At 40.1% G+C, this 27,471-nt stretch overlaps 3 protein-coding genes across 5 annotated transcripts in view; 1 reads left to right on the top strand and 2 right to left on the bottom strand.

Annotated features, from left to right (window-relative positions):
- Positions 1–1,882: 1,882 nt before the first annotated feature.
- Positions 1,883–14,522, bottom strand: ppp1r10 (protein phosphatase 1, regulatory subunit 10). 2 transcript variants are annotated; one of them, XM_054764780.1, is made up of 19 exons: positions 14,396–14,522; positions 14,074–14,243; positions 11,553–11,676; positions 11,391–11,477; positions 9,364–9,499; positions 9,197–9,248; positions 9,027–9,116; positions 8,802–8,930; positions 8,610–8,715; positions 8,404–8,507; positions 8,193–8,320; positions 7,620–7,776; positions 6,837–6,977; positions 6,495–6,741; positions 6,329–6,404; positions 5,144–5,362; positions 4,349–4,466; positions 3,915–4,265; positions 1,883–2,905 (listed from the first exon to the last, which is right to left on the bottom strand). In XM_054764780.1, exons 3-19 carry the CDS (start codon positions 11,657–11,659, stop codon positions 2,763–2,765), a joined length of 2,391 nt encoding a protein of 796 aa, XP_054620755.1. In that variant the 5' UTR covers positions 11,660–11,676; positions 14,074–14,243; positions 14,396–14,522; the 3' UTR covers positions 1,883–2,762. The 2 variants fall into 2 exon arrangements, with proteins under 2 accessions (XP_054620755.1, XP_054620754.1); XM_054764779.1 differs by having other exon boundaries at positions 1,886–2,905; positions 11,553–11,661; positions 14,396–14,520.
- Positions 14,523–14,856: 334 nt separating this feature from the next.
- On the top strand, positions 14,857–20,064 carry mrps18b (mitochondrial ribosomal protein S18B). Its single transcript, XM_054764786.1, has 7 exons — positions 14,857–15,020; positions 16,111–16,267; positions 16,341–16,438; positions 18,148–18,216; positions 19,013–19,079; positions 19,145–19,204; positions 19,757–20,064. Exons 1-7 carry the CDS (start codon positions 14,940–14,942, stop codon positions 19,960–19,962), a joined length of 738 nt encoding a protein of 245 aa, XP_054620761.1. The 5' UTR covers positions 14,857–14,939; the 3' UTR covers positions 19,963–20,064.
- Positions 20,056–27,471, bottom strand: part of abcf1 (ATP-binding cassette, sub-family F (GCN20), member 1) — a 28,228-nt gene continuing 20,812 nt past the window's right edge. For both annotated transcript variants that reach the window (XM_054764777.1, XM_054764778.1), the window contains exons 22-25: positions 22,941–23,109; positions 22,693–22,757; positions 21,351–21,423; positions 20,056–20,407 (exon numbers count right to left, since the gene is read on the bottom strand). In XM_054764777.1, coding sequence (XP_054620752.1) covers positions 20,241–20,407; positions 21,351–21,423; positions 22,693–22,757; positions 22,941–23,109 — 474 coding nt within the window. In that variant the 3' untranslated portion in view covers positions 20,056–20,240. The remainder of the gene's footprint in view (positions 20,408–21,350; positions 21,424–22,692; positions 22,758–22,940; positions 23,110–27,471) is intronic.

Raw genomic sequence — 27,471 nt, 5'->3', positions numbered from 1 at the left:
TGATCACCTGACAAGAGGAAGTAGCAAAATAAAGTGCCAGTGATTATGTTTGGTTGCAAATAATGGTGCTTCGTTAAATCGTGATTTTATTTTGATACTTGACTAAGTTTAGTGGAAAACGTAGTTTTTACTACACACGATAACGTATACAAGCCCTCGTTTGCAGGGCCGTGGTGGCATGGAACCTCACAGGAAGCATGTTATTTCACTCTTTCACTTTCAATTCGTTTCCTGTTGTCCGGAAGAGTGTGTATTTTATATACTCGACAAAATGTTATTTACATAAACTTAACGAAGCCTTTTCGCATACACGCCATACATAGTTTTAAAGCGTGCAAATCCCGTTTGCTAAAAAGGCATTGGTGCAACAACGCCAACATATGATGGTATAAAGCATGTGCCATAACATAAAAGTGGCTTAAATCTATGCCCCAAATGCTATCTTTATAAAGTCAATTATAAATATATCACAATTTACTGAATACAGCTTCTGTCTGAACGTAATTAAAACATGAGCATTAACTCATAATAGTCACCGGAATGCTTGCTGGCCAAGAATAACCAATAAAGTAGATGAATGTAAAGTAGAATGTAAAGTAAAGTAGAATGTAAAGTAGATGCAGGATATGAAAAGATGCACAGTAAGCTGTGCTCATGTGTTCACACCAAAACCAATACAATAATACAGTCATGGAAAAAATGATTATACCACAATAGCTCTTAAGAGTTACATTTTTTGGCAGTACAATGCTATTCATGTAAGAACTTAAATCATTTTGATTATCAAGACCATGGAAGTTGCTACATACCAGCTCTTAGATTCAACTCTTATGAGCTATATTTGTTATCATTATATTTGTCCAAACAAATGTACCCTTAGTTGTACCAGGCATTAGAATGGATCAATAAACTGAAGAAACAAGGGTGGTGTAATCATGACTGTATGTGTGTTATATAACAATAATAAATGTGTCATTTTAAGTTATAATTACTAAGTTACAATGTTCTGGGAATAAAGTCCAAATATTATAGGAATAAAGTCATAATTATGAGAAGAAGATTAAACTGAAATAGTTGGGAGAAAAAAATAACAGCATAAATGGAAAATAAACAGCTGGAACTTCACAAGAATTAAGTCAAAATATTAAGAGAAAAAAAATCATATTCCAACAAGAAAGTCACAATTTTACAAGAATAAACTTGTAATATCATGAGGAAAAATAATGTCATATTAGATAGCATAGTGTTGAAATATAAGAAACAAAATAAAGTTGCAATTTTTGGAAAATTAGGTTGGGGAATATAATATTACGAGAGAAAAAAAAAGTATGACTATTTAAGTACAAACTTGAAATACTTGGGAAATCCCCAGCAAAAATGGAAAAGGGTGCTGTAATTTTACAAGAAAAGTTGTATTCCAACAATGCAAAAAGTCTTAAATTTTAGGAGAATAAACTCATATGAGGAAAAATGTCATAGAGGTGAAATATTAAAGAAATAATGTTTTTTTTTTTTTAAGTGGTAATATTATGAGAAGCAAACAAAAGAAAATCACGTTGTAATTTTTGGAACAGCAGGTTGAGGAAGAAGTTATAATATTGTAGGAATAAAGTCAAAATATTACAGGCATAAAATCATAATATAGTGAGAAATAAAATATATAACTTCTTAGCATAACCTACACATTGGTGGAAAAAGTTAGGACACCCCTGATCTAGAGTGAATACTCGATGTGGACCAGCCTCTCCCAGACCGAGGACACACTGGAGGGATTATGTCTCACAGCGGGCCTGGGAACACCTTGGTGGCTAAGACCAGGAAGTCTGAGCTAATTTAGTGCAGTAATTAGATTTAGTACAGTATCTTCAGTATGTTCCACTTGATTCAAATAAATGATAAAACAATCATATTTTAACATCCATTTAATACAGTGTAGAAAAGAATTCAACTGAAAATGAGCGCATGAACATGTCTGTTATACAAGCATACAGTACAAACATTTCATACTGGACCCGTGTTAAAAAGGGGTCACTGTTCTCAACATAGTATCAAAATAAAAGATGGAGGGCGGTGGAAAAAAAAAGTCCCACAAGAGACGCAAAGGACATTGTTTTCACAGAAAACACTCTTATTGCCAACCTACAGAATGCGTCATCATAATACTGACGTTCAAACCCTTTGGGGGGGCTGGGGCGAAGGAGGTCCCGATGATTGAGATCATTCGGTCTGAGCGGCGGCACTCACGTTTTGTCTTGATGTATACTTCAAGAGCGGAGGCAGAGCTTTTGCAAGTAGCACAGATGGGGTCTGCACACTGATTTAGCAGCAAAGGGAAGGAAAACAAGGCTTCCTCCGGTCGGCCTCCTTTTGATCTTCGAGACATACGTGTCAAAACAGTGTCAAAACATGCATGTGGTTGGAATTTATTGGCCTGTTCTTTTTCAAAGTGCTGCTGAAGAATTCTGAGGATTGGCGACTGAAAAGAGAATTATGCGGAAGGCTTTCTGTTGGAAAAGAGTTCCATTACGAAGCATGCTCCTGACATGGACAGTGGCAGGCAGACATAGTGGTAAAGCTTGTGAAGGTTTCAGTCTAACTCTTATATACAGTATACTATATGCCACATTATAAATAATCATAAAAAAAAAACACCACAGTCCCATTGGTGATCCACTCACAGAGTTAGAGTCCTTGACTGTGCAGTGGTTTGAGGAAACGGAAGTGTAGAGAGTTCACAGTTCTGTCAGCTGGTTGGCAGTACTTTAGTGTCCGTGCTGGTTGTTTGCATGGTGGTTCGGGGGCAAAGGTGGCCCGTTTACACCAGGGTGGTAAAACGCACATTTGCTCTCGTACCTGCAGTTTCCTTTCATCATGAAGTGGCGACACACCGGCCGATTGGACATATCTATTGGGGGAGGGGAACACAAGTACGTTAGCCAAAACATACAAACTGGAATCAGTATGTAACAACATAGACACAATAAGTAAGGCATTCTACTTGTTAGCTAACGGGATGGTAAAATAGCCCTAGTGCAGTTCTGAACTCCTGTTTTCATTACCATAGACCAGGGGTGTCCAGACTTTTTCCACTGAGGGCCGCAAACAGAAAAACGTGTCACTTCCCATCTGATACCCGAGTTTGGGTACGCCACACCGTTTGCTGATGTTCTTCAAGATACGTTTGCTGTTCTACGTTTGCATACACCAACAAGCTGACGACATTAAAGCACAGATGTGGCTCATGGATCAGAAAGCTCCGCAGGTGGTATCGGCGTGAATTACAAATGCATTACACTGCTATCGATACGGGATCGGATCAGGGGATGCCATTTTGATACATTTTGTACATTAAATAAGCTGCACATCAATCCAATACAGGTCAATATATGCCAAGCCATTGTAGCTTTTTGTTGTAGGTGACAAAGCAAATAGTATAATATACAACAATAATTGTTGATATATAAATAATAAATGAATTGAATGTTCAAAATATGAAGAGAGAAAATAAAAAAACGAGCTCCTTGGTCAAACTTTGGACACCCCTGCCATAGATGATCATGCAATGTTTTTTTAGAACAACACTCTGCCCTGAGAAATGATCTATTTCACTTATTGGTGAGAAAAATCTGAATTTACTACAAGTGACATACAGTGGCAGGCAGAACAATGAAACGCTCATCCACTAGATGGCACAAGGTACGAAATGAAGCCCTGCTTGGTGTTGCGCTGTGAGGTTTTCAAATGTAAAATATGTGCCTTGGTTCAGTTAAGGTTGGGAAACTAATTGAGAGCGAGTCAACAGTGCCTCTGCTGGTTGCAGCCAAGTAGTGCACGTCATTTAGCCACGGTTATTAAGACTAACAATTAATTTGATGATCCCTTGTAGATATTTGAGATGAAGAGTGCCTACGTACCATTCATATTGCCGTGTCCTCCTCTGGGACCCCCACGCCCTCGGCCCCGGAAACCGGGCTCTCCACCACGACCCCTTCCTCCTCCTCGGAAAAGACCACCTCGGTGGGGCCCTCCTCTCATGGAATCGTCTCCCCAGTAATTGCCATTGTCTCCGCGGCCCTGTCCCGGCGGCGGCCCCATCATGCGCGGGCCTCCTCCGGCGTTGAACGGCGGTCCGTGATTGTGCGGGGGCGGAGGGTGGCTGAAGCGGGGACCGCCCGGGGGCATGTTGGGTGGGTAGCCGCCGTTCATGGGCATCTGCATGTGCATGTTGTTCATCCCTGGACCGTGACCCAGCAAAGCCTGGTTGACTGGATGCCAGATAGAGTATTATTAACGCTGACAAGCCGAGGATATTGGATATATTCTACAACATGCGAGACGTGGCGTTTACCTGGGGGTGGGCCCTGGGTCTGGTTCTGCTGCTGCAGTGATCCCAGAAGTTGTTTAATCTTATCTGAGAAGTCAGGCTGCTTGATGAGGTCTTCAGTAGACTGGTTACCAGAAGCACCCTAGACACACACAAGGCTTTTGTTAACTACACTATTAAGCACACCGGGAAAAAGCTGTCAGCGTTGACCTTGTTACATAATTGCTTAAATCCTACAAAGACAAATAACACCGACGCACGATGGATCAAATGTGCTTTGACCAACCTTACTTTGCCATATTGCTTGTATGTTACAGGAATAACAGTTTAATATTATATGTTGACATATTATTCGTATGTCTGATAGAAACAAACATTTTTCCCTTCCAATATGAAGAGCCTTGAAGGAACATGTACCCAATGATCTGACCTCAGACACCTCCATCTTGGGTCAGATATACTACCAAATCTTTTGATTGTCAATCACTGTAATGTGCTTTTTATGAACTGGGCCACCATGGTGAACTTGTTGTGGAACAATATGTGGCTGGACACTGGAGAGAAATATAGTCCTTGAACCTACCACTTTCATCATGTTTCATATCCATCAACAATAATGTGCATCTTGCTAAACTACTTAAACCATGTGTGTTGAAGCTCTCTCTCTCTCTCTCTCTATCTATATATGTATATGTGCAGACATATATATCAGGACTAGGGAATGCAATACTGTAAGCAGTGTAAACCAAGTAAATCAAACAGACGGAAAAGCTTTATTTCACTGCTGACGAATGCTCCCAGTCTACAGTAAGCATGTACCATGATAGACGTCAGCAGCTCCTGTACGTTGACAGCTGGTGCGATAGGATTGTTGACAGTGTTTGTGGTCTGTGGGCTACGCGAGTTGTTGTTGAGGTTGCCCATCAGGTTGGCAAGGACGGGCGGCAGCTTGGAGCCCTCGTTTTGGACCATGGCGGGAACCTGCTGTGACGTGGTGTCCATGGGCTCAACATAGCCGTCGTCCAGCATGGAAGAGTCCTGCAAGGAAACCAGACATACATTGGTGAGTGAGTGAGTGATAGGGCAAACAAGCACAAGGAGCAAAACCCCCACACTGGTGCATGTGTGTAAATACAGTACAGTGATCGCTTGTTTATGGCCGTTAATTGGTTCCAGACCTGACCATGATAAGCCAATTTCTGCAAAGTAGGATTCCATATTTATAAATGGACTATTTTGGCAAATAGCAGACATAAGAGAAAATAAGACATATAAGACATAACATAGATTCACATGTTAGCATTGGGAAAGTTTGTTCTTTTTTTACTTGCTGTTCTGTACAGTACTTCCTGTGGTGAACATTGTCTCATCAATGTACAATCACTGACACCTAGTGAGCAAAGTAAAATACTATGTATTTACTTCATGTGGCTACTTTTATGCTTGAAAATGCTCAATTCAGGGAAAAATACGGACAACTTCCTTAAATATGTTTTTTTTTTTAAATAAATAATAGGCAAAACAGCAATGATTTCTTAATATATTTTTGAAAATCTGTGAGAGTGAAGCCACAAAATGCCGAGGCATTACGGTGTGTGTGTGTGTGTGTGTATATATATATAAAATCATTTAGCACTTTATCAGTTATGGAAACAAACATTCATCACTGATTTGCTTTGTCAGCTTTAACACAAAGCTAAGATGTTATGCTAGCATATTTTGACCTAAAATGAATTGGTTTTAGCATCTTTAATGGATTAAATGTATGTATCAAAGTGGCCCCACCACATTCTTCCTGTTACGTTTGTTCAGATTTGGATATGCCTGTAATCGTTGTTGAAATCCAGCAGATGTCGCTATCAAGCGATACACCAAGAGTGTCAGCACTGCTATGGGAATGTGCCACACACTCCATGAGGCGCCATCTACACATCACTAGCGTTCATTGAGACATCAGAGACAAGAGACAGTGTTATGTGGTTGTGTTTTGAATTCTATACTAACCTCATCCAGAGGTATGAGACGAGGAGGCATTGGTTCATAAGGCTCTGGGTCTGGTTCATGTGGACTGTCAGGCACACTAGTGAGGAGAAAACGCTTTTAAACAACATATCAACTATGCAAGTTCTACTATGCAACACATTTGACATCCAAGACAAGCAGTCCTTACCTGTCTTTACTGAGGAAGATCTCCTGCAAGATGCCCATCTCACGGTCCCGCTGGGTGAGTTTTTCCGTGCTGTTGGACCCAGGGTTGACTAAGCTGCCAGGTAGTGTCAAGGGCCTTGGGGGTGTCCAGGGGACCCTCTCCTCCATTGTGTCATGAGAGAGCCGACGTGCCATCTCAAATGTCTGCCTGTCCATCATCAACTCCCGTTTGGCGGCCTCCCCAAAGTCCTTGATCTTGTTAACGTTGACTAAGACGAAGGAAGAGACACATGATTCCAATGTTTGACTTTTGGGGAGGTCTAAAACTCACCCACAGCTTAATCAGCTAGCAAATGTTACGTACCTCTCTCTGTCTCATCCAGGTCGAAATAGAAGTAATGTTTGAGTTGATCCTCATGAGCCCAGTGAACTGTCTTCTTCTTTTTGCCCTTCTTGGTCAGGTCCTCTTCACCACGAGGCTCTGATAGCGCATTGGGTTTATCTCCTGCAAAGAGTTAGACACAGCAATGTCAGGAAATTGACTGCAGTTTAATGAAGAAGACAACATAAACAAGAAAATACACCCTCTTAGGCTGCATTCTTTCCCCTACAATTACAGCTTTGGGGTGGTGGGTGGAATGGGGCGATTGATTCGCCCATATGCATGACTGTAATGCAGCCGCCCCTCTACAGTTACATTTGGGGGCGTGCAAACTAGTTATAGCGTGTGCGTGCGTGCGAGCGTTGGGAGAACTGAACGGACTGCGTGTGTGCTTGTGTGGCTCAACGAACATTACAGTAACATTGCTGACACATCGTGACCGGAGTAGAATACTACATATCATCACAGCATCTTTGAACGAGTCTTCTGAATGCCTTATATTGATATTTTACTTCATTTAGCCATATTTATGATTGAAAATGCTTCATTTAGACAAAAAAAAAAATTGTAAAATTTGATTAAATGCGCTTATTTTTTTAATGATAGACTGTCTTCAACTACTAAACAGCAATGATTTATCAATCCTTTTTTTCAAAGACCGTAATAGACTGAAGCTGCGGAATTCGAAGCACGAAGTGGTGAGGGATTACTGCAATGTTACAATCATCGGACGTATTTAAGTCTTTCTTAAACATCCAGCCTCACCAGTGTCCATTGAATCTGGGTCTTCATTAGGAACAGGGGTGCCAGGCCGCTCAGGCTCCTGGTTTTCGTCAGGATTACTTGAAGAAGTGGTCTCCGGAGATGACGGTTTGGCAGAAGATGAGGAATATGCAGATGGTTTGCTGTCAAATGGACTTGTCTGAAAATGAAAAAGGATAACCTAAGCAAGACTTTAGAAGAACAAATAAAAATCACTGTTGATTAATGTAATTTTTTACTTCAAATTTCTATTTATATTTCGTTCAATGAATTTATAATGATGGTTGACTAATTACAGTACAACACACACATACATTTAAGTGTCTTGACAATAAAAAGCAGCTGTGTGTGTGTGTGTGTGTGTGTGAGTATATACTGTAATGGTCTGTGGTCTGATAATACAAAGTGTGTTCAGTGTTGGCACTGCACAGGTTGTGATATCTACATTGTTTATAATTACAGTGTACACACACAATGACATATAATGCAGACATTGGTCAGTTTTGATTCCTGGTAGCTCAATGCGTGCACCCCTAGTGGATGCAATACTGTGAGACAAAGCATCACAACTGCTACCTTGTTTGAGGTTGGGGACACGGCCTTGGTATTAGAAGGTGAACCAGCGGCAGCTTTCTTCTTCTTGATCTTGATACCAGGCACAGGGGCCGAGTTAAGTGCGTCTAGGAACCCTGTGCACTCCATTGCTGCAGAAATTGTGCGACACTGTTATCACGGCAATCATCTGGGCAATCAATGTTTAAAATAGAACCCACAAGCGTGCACTTACGTTGTGCAGGAATGATCTTGACTTTGATTTCTTTGGCTGCGTTTGAAGGTGTATTTAAAGGTTTGTATTTCTTCTCCAGCGGAGGAGTATCAAACGGACCAGAACTATTCAGAGTACATACACAGAAGGGTCAGCATAAAGGTACCGCCATTGGCCACTAGATGGCTGCAGAGAGCCATACAGTGCATTGAGCTTCATTGCTGTACCTTGGTCTCTTTATTAGTGGAGGCTTGATGTTATACTTGTCACCCAGCTGTGGCGCCACTGGGGTCTTCTTAGTGGGAGCGGGGCTAGGAGCGTCCATTTCTAGACCTACATGAACAAACAACTGTCACTCAAAAGAACTTCATTCAGCATTAAGAGTTGCATGAGCTACAATGTGGATTAATTAGGCTGACCTATGGAGCGGATCTTTGCATGGCTGGGCGCGTGAGCTTTCGCCTTGTCTTTCTTCTTCTCCTCATCTCCACTCTTGTCCTTCACATCACGGAGCGGGACCTTGCCATCTTCCTTCTTCTTCTTCTTATCTGCACGTTGAGTAGAGCAAGTGTATTAAGCTGATATAAAAAGGAAGAGTCATAGATTTAAAAAAAACTAAAAATAAAATAGTAAACCGTCCGTACCGGCGGGACTGTTGGTACTGCTTGATACACTTTGGGAGCGAATTGTTGCCATCCATCCATCAACAAGCACAGATGCTAACTTTCTTAATTCTATAATACAAGTATGAATGGCAATGTTTAGCAACAGAACATGAAACACAGATGAAGAACATGAACAAGAACAAACTCACCTTCAGTCTCTGCACTTTTACTCAGTTGCTTGACCAACTTTGCTGTATTGTTCTGGGGGGAAAAAACGACGATAAAATGCACTTTAATATACATCTGCAATGGTTATCCTTAACAGTAAAAGACATGAAAAAAATGGAAATGGTGTTCGTGTTCCAGTAAATATCACCTGCTTGAGGTGGTCCACTTTGAGAGGCAACTTTTGCAAAGTGAGCAGGATGAGCTGCAGCAGAGGACTGTTGTTGGTGGTTTTTGAGTAGGTCAGCCATGAGTTCAGCAGCCTGTAGCCACCAACTCTAATGAACCTACAAAAAAAAGAAAGGTGGGGGGGGGTGAAACATTGTTTTATGACAACAAAAATGCAGGTGTGACTGTCTGAGATGGCCTCTGATGAGGAGTAAAATGATCTCCTCAGGTCATTATGCCTATGGTTCATTGAACAGAGTGCATGCCGCCAGACCACTTCAACCAAAAGAACTTGCAAAATAAATTAATCTAAAAATGTAATTAACAAATGTTCTTATTATCTTTCCTAATACAGTCATCCCTCGTCACATTGCGGCTTGAATTTCACGGCTTCCAAGTTTTGAAAAAAACAGAGTCACTACTAAATCATGCTGTTTTGTCATTGAATACAGCCTATTTGTTAAAAAAATGTGTATTTAAGCATATTTTACTTACTTCCCACCCCCTAAATTAAGCATTTTCAAGCATAAAAATGGCTAAATGAACTTAAAAATATAAAAGCATTCAGAAGACACGCAGGCGTGATAATATGTAGTATTCCACACTGGTCACTGGGTGTCGGTAATGTGACTGTAAGGTTGGGTGACACACACAAGCACCATGGTTGATCGCCGGAACAACAGGCTTTTATTGCAGATTCGAATGATCTCAGGCACAGTAAACCCCAATAAAAATCCCTCATAAAAACATGGGCTACTGCTGCAGCCGGAACACACGTCAAGGTAGACCTCAACCCTCACTTCCTGTCCGTCCGCCACTCAATTCCCCTAGGGAACACATTCACTGCAATGAGCACAAGTCTTATTTTCTCTCATTATGTCAACTATATTGGGTCATAGGAGTGTAAAGATGACTACAGGGGTGTTATTTCATGTCTAGAGGGCTCTGATCATGTTAAAAAGCATATTTAGAAGGTTGTAATCAGGTTTTTGTGCTCCAACTATAAAAATAATCCATTTCGAAATAAGGAATCTTAATTTGTGGAAATCACGATCGAGTCTGGAACCAATTAGCCAAGATAAACAAAGGATTAATGTACTATATAAATATTATTGGTTTTTATTTGGGCCAGGACAAGTCAGATATAAAAGAATAGACAATTAACATTTTTTCCCCTAATGTAAAATATTAAAAAAATAAATAGTTTCTGGCTGTTTATTAAATTTGTAATTGTAAATGATGAACAGCTACATTAAAAAAAGGTTTAACCTGCAATTTTATTCAAATTATTTTTTAATATCCAAAAGGCCAATACTTTTTCCTTTTTGTAAAAAAAACAAAAAAACATTGCCAACTATTGTTTTTTTCTTGTAACTCTGTTTTCTTTTAATTGTTGCTCTAATCATTCTTTGTCATGTTTAGATGCAGCCTTTAAAATAAATAAATAAAAACGCATCGGGCCAACAAAAAAGAGCTGCGCGCCGACTTTGCACACAGCAGACCTAAAGAAACCTGCTTCAAATGGGCTTTAAAATATTTCCACAAAAGATTTGGTTGCCGAGTAGAGTGCTGAAAACATAGCAACCAAATGTTTGTCTTGTAACTTTGTTGTCTTTTGGGCGTGGCTCTAATCATTCTTAGTTCAGATAGGATGCAGGCTGTTTTTAACGATTTTTAAAAAAAAGGGCTTTGGGGCATAAATGGCCCGTGGGCCGGACCTTGGACACCACTGATCGAAAGTAACTTGCTACAAATGGCCTTTCAAATATTCCCAGTCTCGCTTTGCGATAGAAAAATGCATTTCTGAAAGTAAGACGTGCTTGCAGAGCAATGAAAAGGTACACATTCAAAGTGTGAGGCAATAGAATATCTGAAATCTGAGCCTACATCCACAATCCTTATTTTAAAAAAGCTACAAATAATAGCAGTAGTAGTAGTAGTATAACCACTTTGGGCACAACAACAACGATGATGATGTACAGTACTTAACATAGTCAATAAGTGGCTTACCTATTGAGAACATCATGGGACTTTGTGTGAAGTAGGATGTTAAGGTACATACAGCGACTGACCATCTTTGCTGACGCTTTCATTAGGCTGCGTTGAAGAAATACAAACAAGTTTGCATTAATTGCATTAACAATAGCAAGTTTCAAAAGAGACTTTGCTCACCTGAACATCTTTGGGACTCCCTCCAGGCTGCAGAGTCCTCCATCCTTCCCTAACAGAACCTCCACACCCTTCAAAATCTCTTTGGGGTCCACTGGTACCCCCTCCATTTCTGAAAGACAAACCCCTAATTAATTAATTAATGCATGCTGCAGCAGGGCAAATATGTATTGCATGTTTGTGTACGGTATGTTCCATTGATAGGCAAGTTGTGCGACATTTAATGAGGCTTATTTGCTTCTCTGATGAAGAGGTATGGCTCCACAGAACTGAATTCCACCCCGTCATTACCATCCATTAGGAAAACAAAGCTACACACTAAAAAAAGTCAAGACAACTTCAGGGCATCTTGTGTTACTGTCCCACGATTCAACTTGCCAAGTAATGCCTCACAAGTAAACCATTCCGCATTAACTAAAACATACGACCCCTCCTCCCCCTATAAAAAACATTATTTCCAGTTACACAACACCAGCCAACATCCATTCATGGCAGCCTTGCACCTCCACATCATACTTGAGCTGTTTGGAGAGTGGCATGCTGACCTCAGTCAGTAGGGACGCAGGCAGGACAGCCATGTCTCTCTCACAGCACCAGTTGGTCCCCTCTGGACCGTGTAGGACATTTCAACTGACATGTGCTTCTGTGTGAGGAGTACACATTTTCTCTCTGCTCCTGTTAAAACTACACTTCATGACTAAGAAGTATGTGTTGGCCAATGCAAACATATTTACCAGTCGTTCACTATTATTTATGTCATCCATATTTAAAAATAAGAATCAGTAAAATGTATGCACATCATTTTTTTCCAGTTAATGCAATAAACTTGGTTATTGACTAACAGCAAATGAGGAATATTTGCAAGGTGTGCATCAAGTAACCCAACTTTTGAATATTTAACTGATAACTTGATTATAATTAATTTATACATATGTGAATTAATGCCTTATGTGGGGGGGGAACCTGCATGAAAGGAATGCTTGTACTGAATACAATGTGGTTAAATTGGGTCACATGATTGTGTTGCCTACAAATGCTGATGTGCATGTAAATTATACAAGCATTACTCATACATTAAAGTCATCATTTGTTAAACATTCATGAGTGTTTTTTTAATATATGGGATCAAATCTAGGATAGGTCAAGCTGATTGGCCTTTACTGTTATATAAATGAAATTTACATTGTATTCCAAGGACTGGGCTGGTTGGGACTGCATTTCCCTTATTATGGCCATTTTGCTAAACAGATTCATCAGTCATGTTCAAAGCCTTTCATTTTAGTCCATATCAGTTCATTGGAAATGCCATGATGTGAGGAATCAGTTAGGTCTTACCCGTTTAAATGTTGTAGTAGACGTTTTATATTGTCTCTGAACTCCACAACACTGCAAATAATTCACAGCCTGTAAGTGGCACAATTGTTACACATGTACACACAATAACAAGTAACAAAACAGGACTCTCAGTCACCTTCTAGTGAAATGATAAAAATATGGCGTCCTTCTGTTTAAGTAGTGCAGATTTGCTTAAATAATGTAGCTAATAAATATATATGAAATCATATGTAACTTTGCCCAAACTGGCAATGTAAGGTTTAAAAATAGCTTATAAATGACATTACGGTAGTTGGAAATCCTAGTAGTTACATGAAGACAGTTCAGTGTCTCGAGGGGTGGGGGAGGAGAAAGCAGTCAGCCAATGACAGCCCTTCTACCATTCACCCCTTCGACGCTCGACAAGTGCGGATAGTTAAAACAAGCAACGTTTAGTTTGGATAACAAACGATTACATCCGTCTAAAAACAAAAAATACGCGGCACGACAGTCAATTAAACGTGGCTGCGTTTCGGGTTTGTAACAAGAAAACTCCCGAAGTGTTGCACCGAGGAAGAAGCCCCTGGGGCGACACACAAAGCAACAGTCCACCATTTTGTAAACTCCGAACGTCTGTGCTTCGAAGACCCACTTCGCCTGAGTCATCCCGCAATCTTTATCCACAGATTGCAAAGTGCGTGGTGCGAGCTTTCGGGGAGTCCCTGTACTAAGGAGTATAGTCAGTTCAACACACAGCAAATATCCATCAATCTTCGCTCTAATGCAATCTTTATGTATAGATTGCGGTGGGTATCAGTTCCGTGGAGCAAAACCCTGGCAGCCAAAACGTCCGACTTCATGGTTGTTAGCCTCCTAGCAAATATGGCAATCTTTATGAACAGATTGCTTATAGATCTCACCAATCATCGACTTATTTTGCCCATTCCGTCTCACACACGAAGAAACGGAGACTTATGTCGCCGTCCACGTTCCTGTGTGAGCTCATGCTAAACAAAGGCTATGCTATGCTGACGTGTGGCGGCTGCTAGCCAGCTACCTACGAGCTTTAATGTTGGGACTTTCACTATTAACTTCACTCAAAAATATACAATCATATTGTATCTACATGTCCTCAACGTCCAAGGAACAACATAGCGTGCTTTTCGGGCACTTTCATTAAACATATCGTCAAGTTTGATGGTTTTAATACCTGCTTCAAATTTTCTATTAGGTGTGGCTGTGGTAGCTAAAGGCTAGCCTTTCCTTCAAGAAACAACTGGAGGCAAAAATGGTAATCAGATGTCCATTACTTGAAGAAAAAACAATAAGTAGCTGGTCGAAGTCCTCGATGGGCGATTCTTCGGGAGAGCGAATTTAAACCTGAAAAAATACACAACAAAAATACATCTTAGTTGGCACGCAACACACTATGTAATCAACTACATGTGTTGATTTGTTTGAAAAGGTTGGGGTGATTTCGCCCTCAAGACCGGCAAAAAAATATGCTCGAATGGTTTGACGTCTTGACTTACCTTTGACCAAATCCAGGAATGAACAGGAGGGGGAGGGACTTTCCTTTTATACAAAGCGACGATTTTTGCGTCACTGCAGCCTTTTTTGTCTTCGTAACGCTCAAGCAAAATGGCGGACGAACAACCTTGTATTGCCGTCCAAAGACATAATGGCGAATCGCGCAGTTTTTCGACAATTGCGTTGGTTTGCCATCAAATTAAGCGTTATAAATCACATATTTTGGTGTAGCGAGGACCACAGGATACCCCTGAAATAATATGATGATTTCACCGGAATGTAAACATAATGTAATACAATAAATGTATTTGTCCAAAATGGCGACTGGTTGCGAGTGACATACCCGCGTGGCTAGTCGTCGTGCATAAAATTAAATTACACCGTTCACGTATTTTTGAAAAAAATAAACCCACCAGCTTCAAATAAAACGATCTCACAACCTAACTGGATTTTTTATACTTAACAAAAATGTATATACGGCAACGGTTTTTAATCTGACGTCACTTCTTACCCTTTAACCTTTCACCCTAAGCCTCAGTAGGAAAAATGTCTGCTTCCTTTCAGAGCATATTGAGGACGGCGTGCCGCATCTCGCCTTCCATTTTATATCCCCTGCGACAATACCAGGTACAACATTTACTGTACTCTTTTATGGCTATCGTCTGATTAACCGATTTCTTGACGTTGACGTGAATGTTGGCCATGTTGTTATCAGCATGATAAGTTGTGTTCTAAAAAGAGCTAACCAATTACGGTTTGAACCCTAAATATTAAAGTAATGTAACTATTTAAATGTAATTTAAGATAACACATCTTATATGATCTGAATGGTGGATGTGCGTATATGATGGTGGTTTAGCAGTTTTGACTCGTTCGTTTACGTTCTGTTATATCTTCAGGAGTTGTATTTACAATCAATTTACAGTTACAATTTATAGTGTAAATCTTCACATTTACCCGTCGTAAGGAAAACCACTTACTAACCTTTAATGTTATATGACTTTCCCCGTTGAATAATTACATGACAGTCCAGTTAAACTGACTGTAATTAGTGATGTGCGGATCGATAGTGAAATATCGATACTTCCGATATAAGCTCTTCATACTCTAAAATCGGTTCTCAAATAGAAAATATTGATACTTTTTATACTTCAGTCATTTGAGGTAACATTTGTCTGATATGTTTGTTGAAACGACCCATCATAAATTTGTGAATTGTGAGTGAAGTTTTCACTCCTATAGTATATAATTAGTCCTTTATTTAAATGGTTTTATTACAATTTATTTTATTCATATATTAATTACATTCAATGATTTAATTACATTAATTAAATCATTGAATGTAATTAATATATTAATACATGAATTAAATAATTGAATGTAATTAATATATCAATAAAATAAATTGTAATAAAACCATTTAAATAAAATACAAATTATCTTCTATTTTCTATACTATGATATGAAATACATTACTTTTTAAAATTTATTTTAATTTGCGCAAAGTATTGGTATGAGATCGCCAATACTAGCCCGAATCGCGTATCAGTATCTGTAATACTTAATGTGACCAGCAGATGTCCTCATATATGATGGACAAATGTGTTTGCTTGTTTTCCTGCTCAGTTACCCTTTGTCTCTCTGTTATGCATTTTTTTGTAACATAACACCTTGATAGCATTGAGATGAGTATCTTTTTTTCATATTCAACCACAAGATATCTGGTAGAACATGCAGAGCAGCTCTTCCTCCTTTTTCACCACCAAGCCGCGCTTTCTGCCAAGCAGTGTCGCTGCAGGACCAGGACGCTGCTCAGGCGACCGAGGAACGCTCTCGCTACAAAGACAGACCGTGGGATTATCTGGAGAGTGAAGGTATTGTACGCAAATTAGCGTGAGACTTTTGCACTTTGACATACCTGGAACTCAATGAATTCTCCATTGGCAGAGTACATTGAGAGGTATGGAACCCAGCCAGTGTGGGCGGGCTACAGAAGGAACCACAAAGGAGGCATTCCACCACAAAAGACCCGCAAGACCTGCATAGTAATGCGTTCATCACACAGTTCAGCAGCCATATTACTATGTATTCTCAATGGAAAATACTAAAAGACATGACACTAGGATATACTTTAGAGTAGTCGGTGTTCTTGTCATCTTGGAGGTGTGTTATCATCAATTTTCTATTGTTATTTAGACAAGAATAAGACTCATTTTTAGTGGTGCTGCCTTACAAACTGTACACCGACCACTCCAAAGTATATCCAAGTTGACATTTGTCCAAGGGCCAGACAGTAACATAAAAAATATACTGTATATGTTATTAATATGAATTAAAAGTGTGTAATTTTGTAATATAAACCATATATATATATATATATATATATATATATATATATATATATATATATATATATATATAATGAATACAACATAAAATATACATAATTATATAGAAATAGAGATATAATTATACACATAATTTTATGTGTCTCATGAGACCCCCAATAAATGAAGAAATATTCAAATATATTTTATATTATTATATATTTTATAGTATATAAAGGCAATGTCAATTCTTCTCAATATAAAGTATGTATAATTAATTTATTTTATAATGAATATAGCAATATATACATATTTAAATAATATATATTTTTTTGTAAATATGTATATATATTTACATTGTATTTTATATAGGTAAGTAAATAAAATATAGATAATTATCTTAACCTAAAATTATGTAATTGTTTAATTTTATATTTTCAATTTTATATTTTAGTAAAATTTTATAGAATGTAAGATTATATAAAACTATGTTTATACTAAATTATAAGTTATATATATTTTTATATTCTGTAATGTAATATTTTTACATTATACAATGAGGTATATTATTGTATTAATAATGTAATAATTCGAATTTATTTATCCAAAAAATGTTACACACACATATGTTCATATACGAGATAAGACGATGCGCAAGATTGTGTCCAGGAGAACAAGATGAGACGAGATTTTAACATTAATTTTAAGAAAAGTACAATGAAAAAACAGGACTGGACAAAAACCTTTTTATTTAACCCAGTCACAAAACGATGCAGGTGTGTTTTGAAATGTTTATTGTTCCACATATTGATGCTACACAATGTTATTGTCAAAATGTTTTGACCCCAAGTAAACCACTAATGTTACAGAATATTCATAGTAATAATGTATAATAATATATCATCATAATGCAATAGTTCCTTTAATATGCCATCTTTCCCTCTGTAAAGTTGTGGAATTGGGGGCGTTTCTCACAGGCAAGCTTACTGTCTGCAAGATGTTTGGAGCATTTCTTGAAACGCTGTATTAAAGAGCAGCATTTCTTTCACGATGTAGCAAATTACACTTTCTTTTCGCACCAATCTGCGCTGCTCCCTTTTGTATTTACTTTGCAGATCAAACGTCTCAGTGAGTGTTGACAGTCGGGACGAAGGCTCCGCATGTTGATGTGTAGTTTTTTGTTTTTTTCCCCCAGATGAGAAAACTGGGTCGGGCGGTTATGTTTTTGGTGGTGAAGTTTGTCTCATGTCGCCACTGAATTCAGCTTACTGGCTCGTTTGTGTTGATGGGCTCGCCTTGCTCCTTATTAATACACACAGAGGATTTTGTTCGGGGGCATATTGTAATAAAAAATGCAAAAAATGATGTGTACTCACTTACTCACTTACTTCTACAACAATCCCTAAAACTTGTTTGGTGTGTTTCAGAGAGGACAGAAGATATGCGGAAACCCCTGTCCAATATGTCGAGATGCAAACGTTATCGTTCATCATCAGGTGGGTTTATTAACCATATTAACCAAGCTACAGCGACATTGTTGTTATTGTTATTAACGCCGAAAACTACGTTATTGGTCTAGTGACACCTCACCGCACCACACCGACTAGTTACTACTCAGCTAGAAAATATACGGTGGCTGAGAAGTGCAAAACACATGAAAAAAACACACAAAAAGCAAACCAAATTACAATTTCACCATCCGGAAGGGGAATGTACCAAATCCCAGAGTTATAGGAAGCGATAACGTTTGGACCAGTCAGCCCCGGGGAGTTGCTGCATCCCTTTTCTGGTTTATCTTTGTAGCCGAGATGTGCAGAACACAAAACAAAAAGAAAAACAAACTACAGTTACACCACCCTGGTGTCTTATATTTCCTCACGAAGTCCACAAAAAGTGTCACTTCATGATCATGAAGTACTGTGCCTTAGAAAATAGTACGACGTGTCACAGTTCAGGTCTTAGCGGCGTGTGCGCTCCCACGACGTGCATGCAAATACCAGACGGAAGGAACAGATGGACTACAGGAGTCCATCAAATATCTGAATGAGGGTATAACTTTATCTCGACTTTGCCGTCGTAGCGTTATGACCCTACGGACCTGAATAGAACACCACCCTGAATGCACCATGGCCCCTCTTTTTCAGGATGTGTTTTTTGGGGGGGGGAATACATTTGAAGACAAAATGCATGTATGGTTTTGAATGGAAATGTCCTTTCATAAAATGAGCTTCTGGTTCTCTTGTTAGCTTCTAGTTGTGCTGTTGAGGTAAAAGTGTCCTCCTTTGCTTGCAGAATGTCAAGCTGTTGCAGCAGTTCATCAGCCCTCACACAGGCACCATCTATGATCCCACTCAGACCGGTGAGTCAGTCTTTTGTGTGTGTGTGTGTGTGTCACTGGAATAATATTGTGAGGGCTTTTCCCAGGTGTGTGTATGAAACAGCAGAAGAAGCTGACTGCGGCAGTCAACACAGCACGGAATCATGGTACGTCATTCTTGTCATTTCTTCTAGTAGGCAGCGTTTCATAACATCACAGGCAGGAGAAAAAAGGAGCGCTTGATTTGCTCACCCATCCAGTATGGCTTTTCTCACCGAAGGATGTAATGATCGGTTTTAGAGCTATTTTAATATTTTAATGTCAAATTTGGATACCTGCTGATACCAGAGCTCTGTTTGCCTATGCCACCACACCAAAATATCAGCAATCTAAGCTACCCGTGTCTATAAAGATGCGTTCACAGATTCACAGACAGTCGGACAACTTCTGGTGTGGCTACATCATCACTATCGCTGATACCACGCTGTAATAAACTCCTCTACAGCCAAGTATCATATTGTAGACACACACACGTTTTGTGTTTAGTTTGTAATGTCCGACTGTAGTGTGACCGCATCAGGTGGAGCACTCGTGCGTGTGGTGCGAGTGAGGATGGCGATAGCTAACCATCGCTGATACTCTTGTCTATTCAGATATTATTCTTGCTACATATTCTGTTGTCGATGTTTGTTGAGGTGTGTTTTTTGTCGTCCTTTCAGGCTTCCTTCCCTTTCAGATTCCCTATGTGGACTTTGTAGGGGAAGATTACTCCAACTGCCACGATGCTGTGGGTCTCACGCCTCCCGCCCCTTCCTTAGCATCTAATGAAGACTGGTATAAATGGTATGGGGAAATAACACCTGATGACAATGAAGTGGCTAAAGTCAGGAAGATGTATAAGGCTTACCTGAAGCCAGGTGTGTGATCATTGCCCACACCTACAAGTACCCGTGTGTGCAACTTATTTACTGTAGCTTTCTATCACAGTGTATCATGGACATAAAGATGGCAAATAAAACAAGGTGAAAAACTGATTTATTTTGGAGTTTGTTGTTTTACTGTTATCTACTGTATCCACAGCACTCCAGTATCAGGCCGGTATAGAGGATACAGTCCCAAAAAAAGAAAGCGCTAGTTTGGTGAGCCATGATGACCAGTCCAGAGGGATTTTGGGATCGTTTGCAAAGGAAGCCTTGGGTCAAATCATGGATTCACTTTATTGACCATGGTCTCTCCGAGGGAGTCCAGCACTTCCCTCTTGTAATCATCAAAGTCTCCATCGATGTGATTGACGGTGCGGTCTTCCACCACCCACAGCTGGCACTGCGTCTCCGTGATCAGACGGGCGTCGTGGCTCACGATGATCACAGCTGGAGAGGACAAGCAAACACGATGATGGTGATGAAGATGCCGTGGACACTTTATGTGCTAATGTCATCTTGCAGTACAGTAATCCCTCCTTTTATGGCGGTTCATTGGCTCCAAACCCCACTGTGATAAGGGAACGTCTGCAAAGTAGGAGTCCTATTTATAAATGGAATATTGGAGTTGGAGAATACAAAACCTGTTTATGACCTTCTAAATACACTTTAACATTCTTAGAGCCCTCGAGGTATGATGATAAGTTGTCTAGATGGCGTGGTGTGGCCATGGCCATAGCTCCGCCACTACTTTTGGACCGTCTATTAGAGCAATTAATAGCTGAGCAGTGTGCCGAGGACATATCAACGCACAGTTTCTGGATTCTGCGGCCAAACCTGCGCAGGGCATCATACAGAAGTGGATGTCGATTGGCACTCCTGTTTTCTCTGCTACAGAGAGCTTCCATTAACAGATTTATGTGCTGAATCACGCTTCCGAATTTAAGTCAAAGTCAACATAGTGAGGAAACTTGTAAATCGGAACCGACCAAAGTAATCATGGAACACCTACCGACCACTTGCACTTCATGTAAGATGCGCTTTTATTGACACCTCCTCCACACGGAAAGTGAAATGTGTCCAAGCGGAAACGGCTGAACAAATGTTCTGCACCACAGAGCCACGTTTCTCAAAATTGTCCCCGAGCCGCGTGGGTGGCCAGAGAGTGACCAAGGGTGGACACGGCCACCCCGTAGCTCCGCCACTGAAGCCGCAGCGTTCAGAGTTCAAGAAAAAGGTGACGACTTATACACTGGAATTTACGGTACTTTTTCTGAAGGGACCCGTTTGGGTCCCAAATGGGAATTTTTTTAATGCAGAATGCACCAACAATAATGACATGGAGTGGTTTGGACACCCCTGCTGTAAGGGAAGATGGAATCTTCTCACTTACCTCCTTTGTATTCGTTGATGGCCTCTGATAAAGCATCGATGGATTCAATGTCCAGGTTGTTAGTGGGCTCATCCTGGAAGCGCAGAGCAAGGCCAAGACACACGCATACCACTTATTAGTAACATGTTAGCATATGTACAGCATCCTCACAGGAGTCACTCCCATTTGGAATACATCTTCTCATGGAACAACACTACAGAAATGAAACCCGGATATACTTTAGACTAGTCTGTGTACAGCTTGTGTGGCCGGATCGATTTACTAGCCACTGAAAAGTCGTCAACACAATGGTAAGTCATAATTATGAGATAAAAAGTCAAAATTATCAAATAAGACGTCGATATTAGGAAAGTCATAACATAAAAAGTTGAAAATGAGGTAAAAAGTCGTAATGATGAGGTACAAACTGCATGTGACAAAGGCGGAACATGTTTGTATCTCATAATGAAGACTTGTCATCTCATCATTATGACTTAATTATGTTCTTGTAAATTTTCTTCTAGTAATTAAGACTTTATTCCCATGATATTTTCACGTTATTCGCATAATATGACTTTTTCAGCAATCTAATTTTCCAAAAATTACAACTTTCTTTTGTTTCTCATATTATTACACCTTTTAAAAAAAGCGTAATATAAAAGTGTAATATTTCAGATTTATGCTACTATAATGACGTTATTTTTCCTCATAATTTTATGTTAATGATTCCGCTTTCTCAGATTACTGAACTTAACTTTTTTTCTGTAAATATTTTGACTTCACTCCTATTACTCCTGATTTTTTTTGTTTTTTTCTTTCTTGTTAAAATGATTTTTTTTTTTAAATGTGCCGCGGACCCAATAAAAAAAATCAGCCAAGGGCTGCACTGGGGAGGCCCCTGACATGTAGTTTTCCACACTGGCCACTAGGTGTCAGTAATGTTACTTTGAGGCAACAATAACCACTGCAGGAAGTACTGTACAGAAACAGGAAGTAAAAGTAACAAGGAACTCTCCCAATGCTAACATGAGTCTGTATGATGTCCACTATATGGGTAATAGGAGTGTAAAAGTGACTATAGGGGTGTTATTTCATGTCTAGAGGGCTCTAATAATGTTAAAAAGTGTATTTAGACGGTGGTAAACTGTTTTTTTTATGCTCTTACAATGAAAATATTAAATTTTTAGATAGGCAATCCTACTTTGCGGAAATTCACTCATCACGGTGGGGTGTGGAACCAATGAACGGCCATAAAGGAGGGCTTAGTGTACATCCAAGTTTCATGTCTGTAGTTTTGTGCTGACATGTGAGGGGTGCAGTCACTTTTGTGCCATGCTGTATGATCATGCTGAGGGTATCTTACCAGAATCAGGACATCTGGCTGGCGGCAGGAAAGTTCGGCAAACACGACTCGAGCTTTCTGCCCACCTGTTGGAAGACAGCGTCCATACATCATCACATCATGACGTCACGTGGGATGCTTGACAATGACGAGGACAAATATAAATAAGAATACTATGTCATACGCATACTGATTTTTTTTTTTCTTCCTTTTTCCTCGCAAGGAGGAGCATTCACACGTAAGATGACGCTGCAAGTTTATTTTTTTACCAGACAGTTTGGAGATCTGAATGGTGTGCGCGTGGCTCTCCAGGCCAAAACGTCCCAGGCACTTCCTGCTATCCTGGTAGGGCAGGTTGAAGTTCCTCATCAGGTACTCTGTGGGGTTCTCCTCCATGTTCAACTGATCTGCGTACTGCTGGTTGAAGAAGCCAACTTTCTGCAGTGGAAAAAGGACAAAATGCCATAAATGTCAAATAAAATATATAAAAATAATAAAAATAAATAGTCATCCCTTGTTTATGGCCACGAATTGGCTCCAGACCTGACTGTGATAAGTGAATTTCTGCGAAGTGGGATTCCTTATTTATGAATTGAATATTTTCGTAGTTACACCATAGACAACTTATTTACAACCTTCTATATACACTTTTTAACATTATTGGAGCCCTCGAGACATGAAATAACACCCCTATAGTCATCTCCATTATCTATACACCCAGTGTATACCAACATACGTAGACATCATCACAGACTACCTTCTCATCAGTGTAACATTACTGACACCTAGTGCCCAGTGTAGAATACTACATATCACGTTGTCTTTGAATGTGTCTTCTGAATGCCTTATATTTGGATTTTACCTCATTTAGCCATTGTTATGCCTGAAAATGCTTCATTTTAGGCCAAAAAAATGTACAATTTGTTGAAAAATGACTATTTTTTTTGACAAGTAATCGGCCATATTCAACCAGGAAACAGCATGAGTATCGGAAATGAAGTGTGGGAATAGCTGCTGCCAACATCGGTCTCGGTTGATTTCGGTATCGGAAATGAAGTGCGGGAATAGCCGTTGCCAACATCGATGTCAATTGATGTCAGTATCAAAAATGAAATGGAGCGCTGCTGCTAACGTCGGTGTCGGTTGACATCGGTATCGTAGGGCTGGGCGATACGACCTAAAATCTATATCACGATATATTGGGCGGTTTCACCTCGATAACGATAAATGCACCATAAATCCCCGACCACTATATGTCTTTGCCATCTGAAAAAAATTGCAGGAAATGCAAATTAACTGCTTTTCGCTGATTTATTGACCAACTGGCACACGCCACTTTCAATGAAATACAATGCCCGTCATGGGACGCACCTATTCCGCCTACAAAGCCTTCTGAAAAAACCTCCAAAAAGCGCCAACAACGCTCCATTTCCATAATGTGCTTTGGGTGGTTTCACGCTGACTTTGCATTCCGTGTATCATCTTTGTGGAACCCAAAATAAATCTCCCCGGGACTGCGGTCCACCAATATGAACGTATGGTACATAGCCTGGCATACGACATCGTGTACGAAGCTACACGTACACCACGTAACATGACTGGCATCACGTCTCATGCGATTACATTACTAATGGCCACTTGTCACACTGCACAGGAAGAACGGCGTTGATATCAACCCAACCTACCACAACCATGTCAGGTCATATATTCCAATAATAATAATAATAATAATAATCCCATTTATAAATATAGTAACTTTCTCATCTGTCTAACTATTCTGTTCAATTCCAGTGTGCCCATATGTATGTGTGAGACATGTTGGCTTTAGAAACTGGACAGGTAAGCATCATCAACATGATCGTTTACACAATAAAAAGAGAATTTCACATGTTCTTGTAGCCATGTGACATCAAATAAAGTATGGAATCCTTAAAAACGCTACCAACAGCAAACTAATTATGATTTCCTGTAGAGACGCTGGGAAAGCACGATAGTAATCACAGAGGGCAGACTAGATTAGATTTATATACAGATGCGCCAAAATGTAACTCTGCTTTGATTCACTTGGTCTGGACTTATTTCAGGAACAAAATGCGAATGACAGGGTTGGAAAACGTAGTCGCACGCGTTTATTTTTTCCCACTCGCACGGCCTATTTGTGGAGGCATAAGTGAGTGAAGTGCTGGCATTGTACAGTCGCTTCTTCATTTGAACCATCAGCCGTTCCCTCATCGTCTGTTTCCCTTCTTGTTCAGGCTGGATGGGTGGCGTCACGTGACTACACACGCTGTACCTCCTCTTAAAGGGGAATGAACATAGCATACCAGCACACAGTCAAAACAGACAAAAAAAAAAGACTTTTCTTTTTTATTAAAACGCCAAATTTATCGACATGGGCAAAATGACGTTGGTTATCTCAGTAAATTCCGGCAAAGGTAAATTTTCGGTTTATCGCCCAGGCCTTGATATCGGTATCGGAAGAGCTGTTGCCAACATCTGTTTCAATCGGTATCAGAACTGAAATGCGGAAAGAGCTGCTGCCAACACCGGTGTCAGCTGATATCATGTCGAGAAGTGCTGCTGCCAACGTCAGTGTCGGTTGATACCGGTATCAGAAATGAAGTGCTGGAAGAGCTGCCGCCAACATTGGTGTCGGTTGATATCAATGTCATACATGAAGTGCGGGAAGAGTTGTTGCCAACATCGATGTCGGTTGATATCGGTATAGGAAATGAAGCGCAAGAAGAGCTGCTGCCAACATCGTTGGCGGTTGATATTGGTATAAAGGAAGTGAAAAAAAGAGCTGATGCCAACATCGGCATCAGTCGATATCTGTATCACAATTGAACTGCAGAAAGAGCTGCTGCGAACATCGGTGTCCGCTGATATCATATCGAGAAGAGCTGCTGCCAACGTCGGTGTCGGTTGATATCATGTCGAGAATCGCTGTTGCCAACGTCAGTGTCTGTTGATACCGGTATCAGAAATGAAGTGCTGGAAGAGCTGCTTCCATCGCCGTGTCAGTCGATATCAGTATCGGAAATGAAATGCTGGAAGAGCTTCTGCCAACATTGGTGTCGGTTGATATCTGTATCATAAATGCAGTGCGGGAAGAGCTGTTGCCAACATCTGTGTCAATCGGTATCGGAACTGAAATGCGGAAAGAGCTGCTGCCAACACCGGTGTCAGCTGATATCATGTCGAGAAGTGCTGCTGCCAATGTCGGTGTCGGTTGATACCGGTATCAGAAATGAAGTGCTGGAAGAGCTGCTTCTATCGCCGTGTCAGTCGATATCGGTATTGGAAATGAAATGCTGGAAGAGTTGTTGCCAACATTGATGTCGGTTGATATCGGTATAGGAAATGAAGTGCAAGAAGAGCTTCTGCCAACATCGTTGTCGGTTGATATCAGTATCACAAATGAAGTGCTGGAAGAGTTGTTGCCACCATCGGTGTCGGTTGATACCGGTATAGGAAATGAAGTGCAAGAAGAGCTGCTGCCAACATTGTTGTGGTTTGATATCGGTATCATAAATGAAGTGAAAAAAGACCAACATCGGGATCGGTCGATATCTGTACAGTATTGGAACTGAAATGCGGAAAGAGGTGCTGCCAACATTGGTGTCAGTTGACATGTCGAGAAGAGCTGCTGCCAACGTCGTTGTCGGTTGATACCGGTATCAGAAATGAAGTGCTGGAAGACCTGCTTCCATCGCTGCGTCAGTCGATATCGGTATCGGAAATGAAGTGCAGGAAGAGCCGCTGCCAACATTGGTGCCGGTTGATATCGGTATAGGAAATGAAATGCGGAAACAGCTGCTGCCAACATCGGTGTCAGTTGATATCATGTCGAGAATAGCTGTTGCCAACGTCAGTGTCGGCTGATACCAGTATCAGAAATGAAGTGCTGGAAGAGCTGCTTCCATCGCCGTGTCAGTCAATTGATTGATTGATTGATTGATTCAAGTTTAACGACACTATCAACACAAAGTGTCATGTAAGTGTCTGGACCTTAACATGTAACGTTATTAATGACAAGGCTTGTTTCTCAGAAGTGTAATCTATCAATTTAATTAGGAAGTAAGGCTTGTAAGATAGAAAATGTGATCTACTTTTTCGGGAAAAATTCCCTAATCTTTTCGAACAGAGAAGCAGGTTTTTTTAACGTGCAAATGGTGTTAAAACACGGGACCGACGGCTTAAAGTCTCCTCCGTAAGACTAGATACTGAATAAAATGGCCTGCCAAAGGGCCTGTTTCCATGATCTAAAACCTAAAAAAAAGATTTATTTCTTTAAGAAACTCTATGATGCATGATCGCGAAACTTCGCTGAACAAGGTTTTCAAATCAGGAACATTCTAAAAATTGACACGGATGTGAGCAAACTCCATGCATTCAAGAAGGATATGTTTATTATTTATGTTTACTATTACATGATATATAACGGGGAGGATTTTCTGCTGCAAGTAAATAGGAGTGTGATAAGCGAGAATGACCCATTCGAATACGAGTTAGCACAACGTCTTCCCGTTTGTAGTATGGGGTTCCATTATAGGCTGATGTTGGTAGAGTTTATTACCGGGATTTAAATCCCATGACGCTTGCCACTTTATTTTTATGTAGTCATTAATCTTTGGTTTTAAGTCTGTATAGGGTATCTTCATTTCTGTTACAGCCATATTAAGGGCCTCTTTTGCTAACATATCGGCTTTTTCATTCCCTTTGATACCTATATGGCTTGGTATCCAAACAAAAACTACCAGTTTAGACAATACACCGACTTTGTATAAAGATTCTAGT

This window comes from Dunckerocampus dactyliophorus, chromosome 20 (genome assembly GCF_027744805.1).
Source record: "Dunckerocampus dactyliophorus isolate RoL2022-P2 chromosome 20, RoL_Ddac_1.1, whole genome shotgun sequence".
Taxonomy (NCBI): domain Eukaryota; kingdom Metazoa; phylum Chordata; class Actinopteri; order Syngnathiformes; family Syngnathidae; genus Dunckerocampus; species Dunckerocampus dactyliophorus.
Note: the sequence above shows the minus strand (reverse complement) of the source record. Positions and strands in the feature narration are given on the sequence as shown.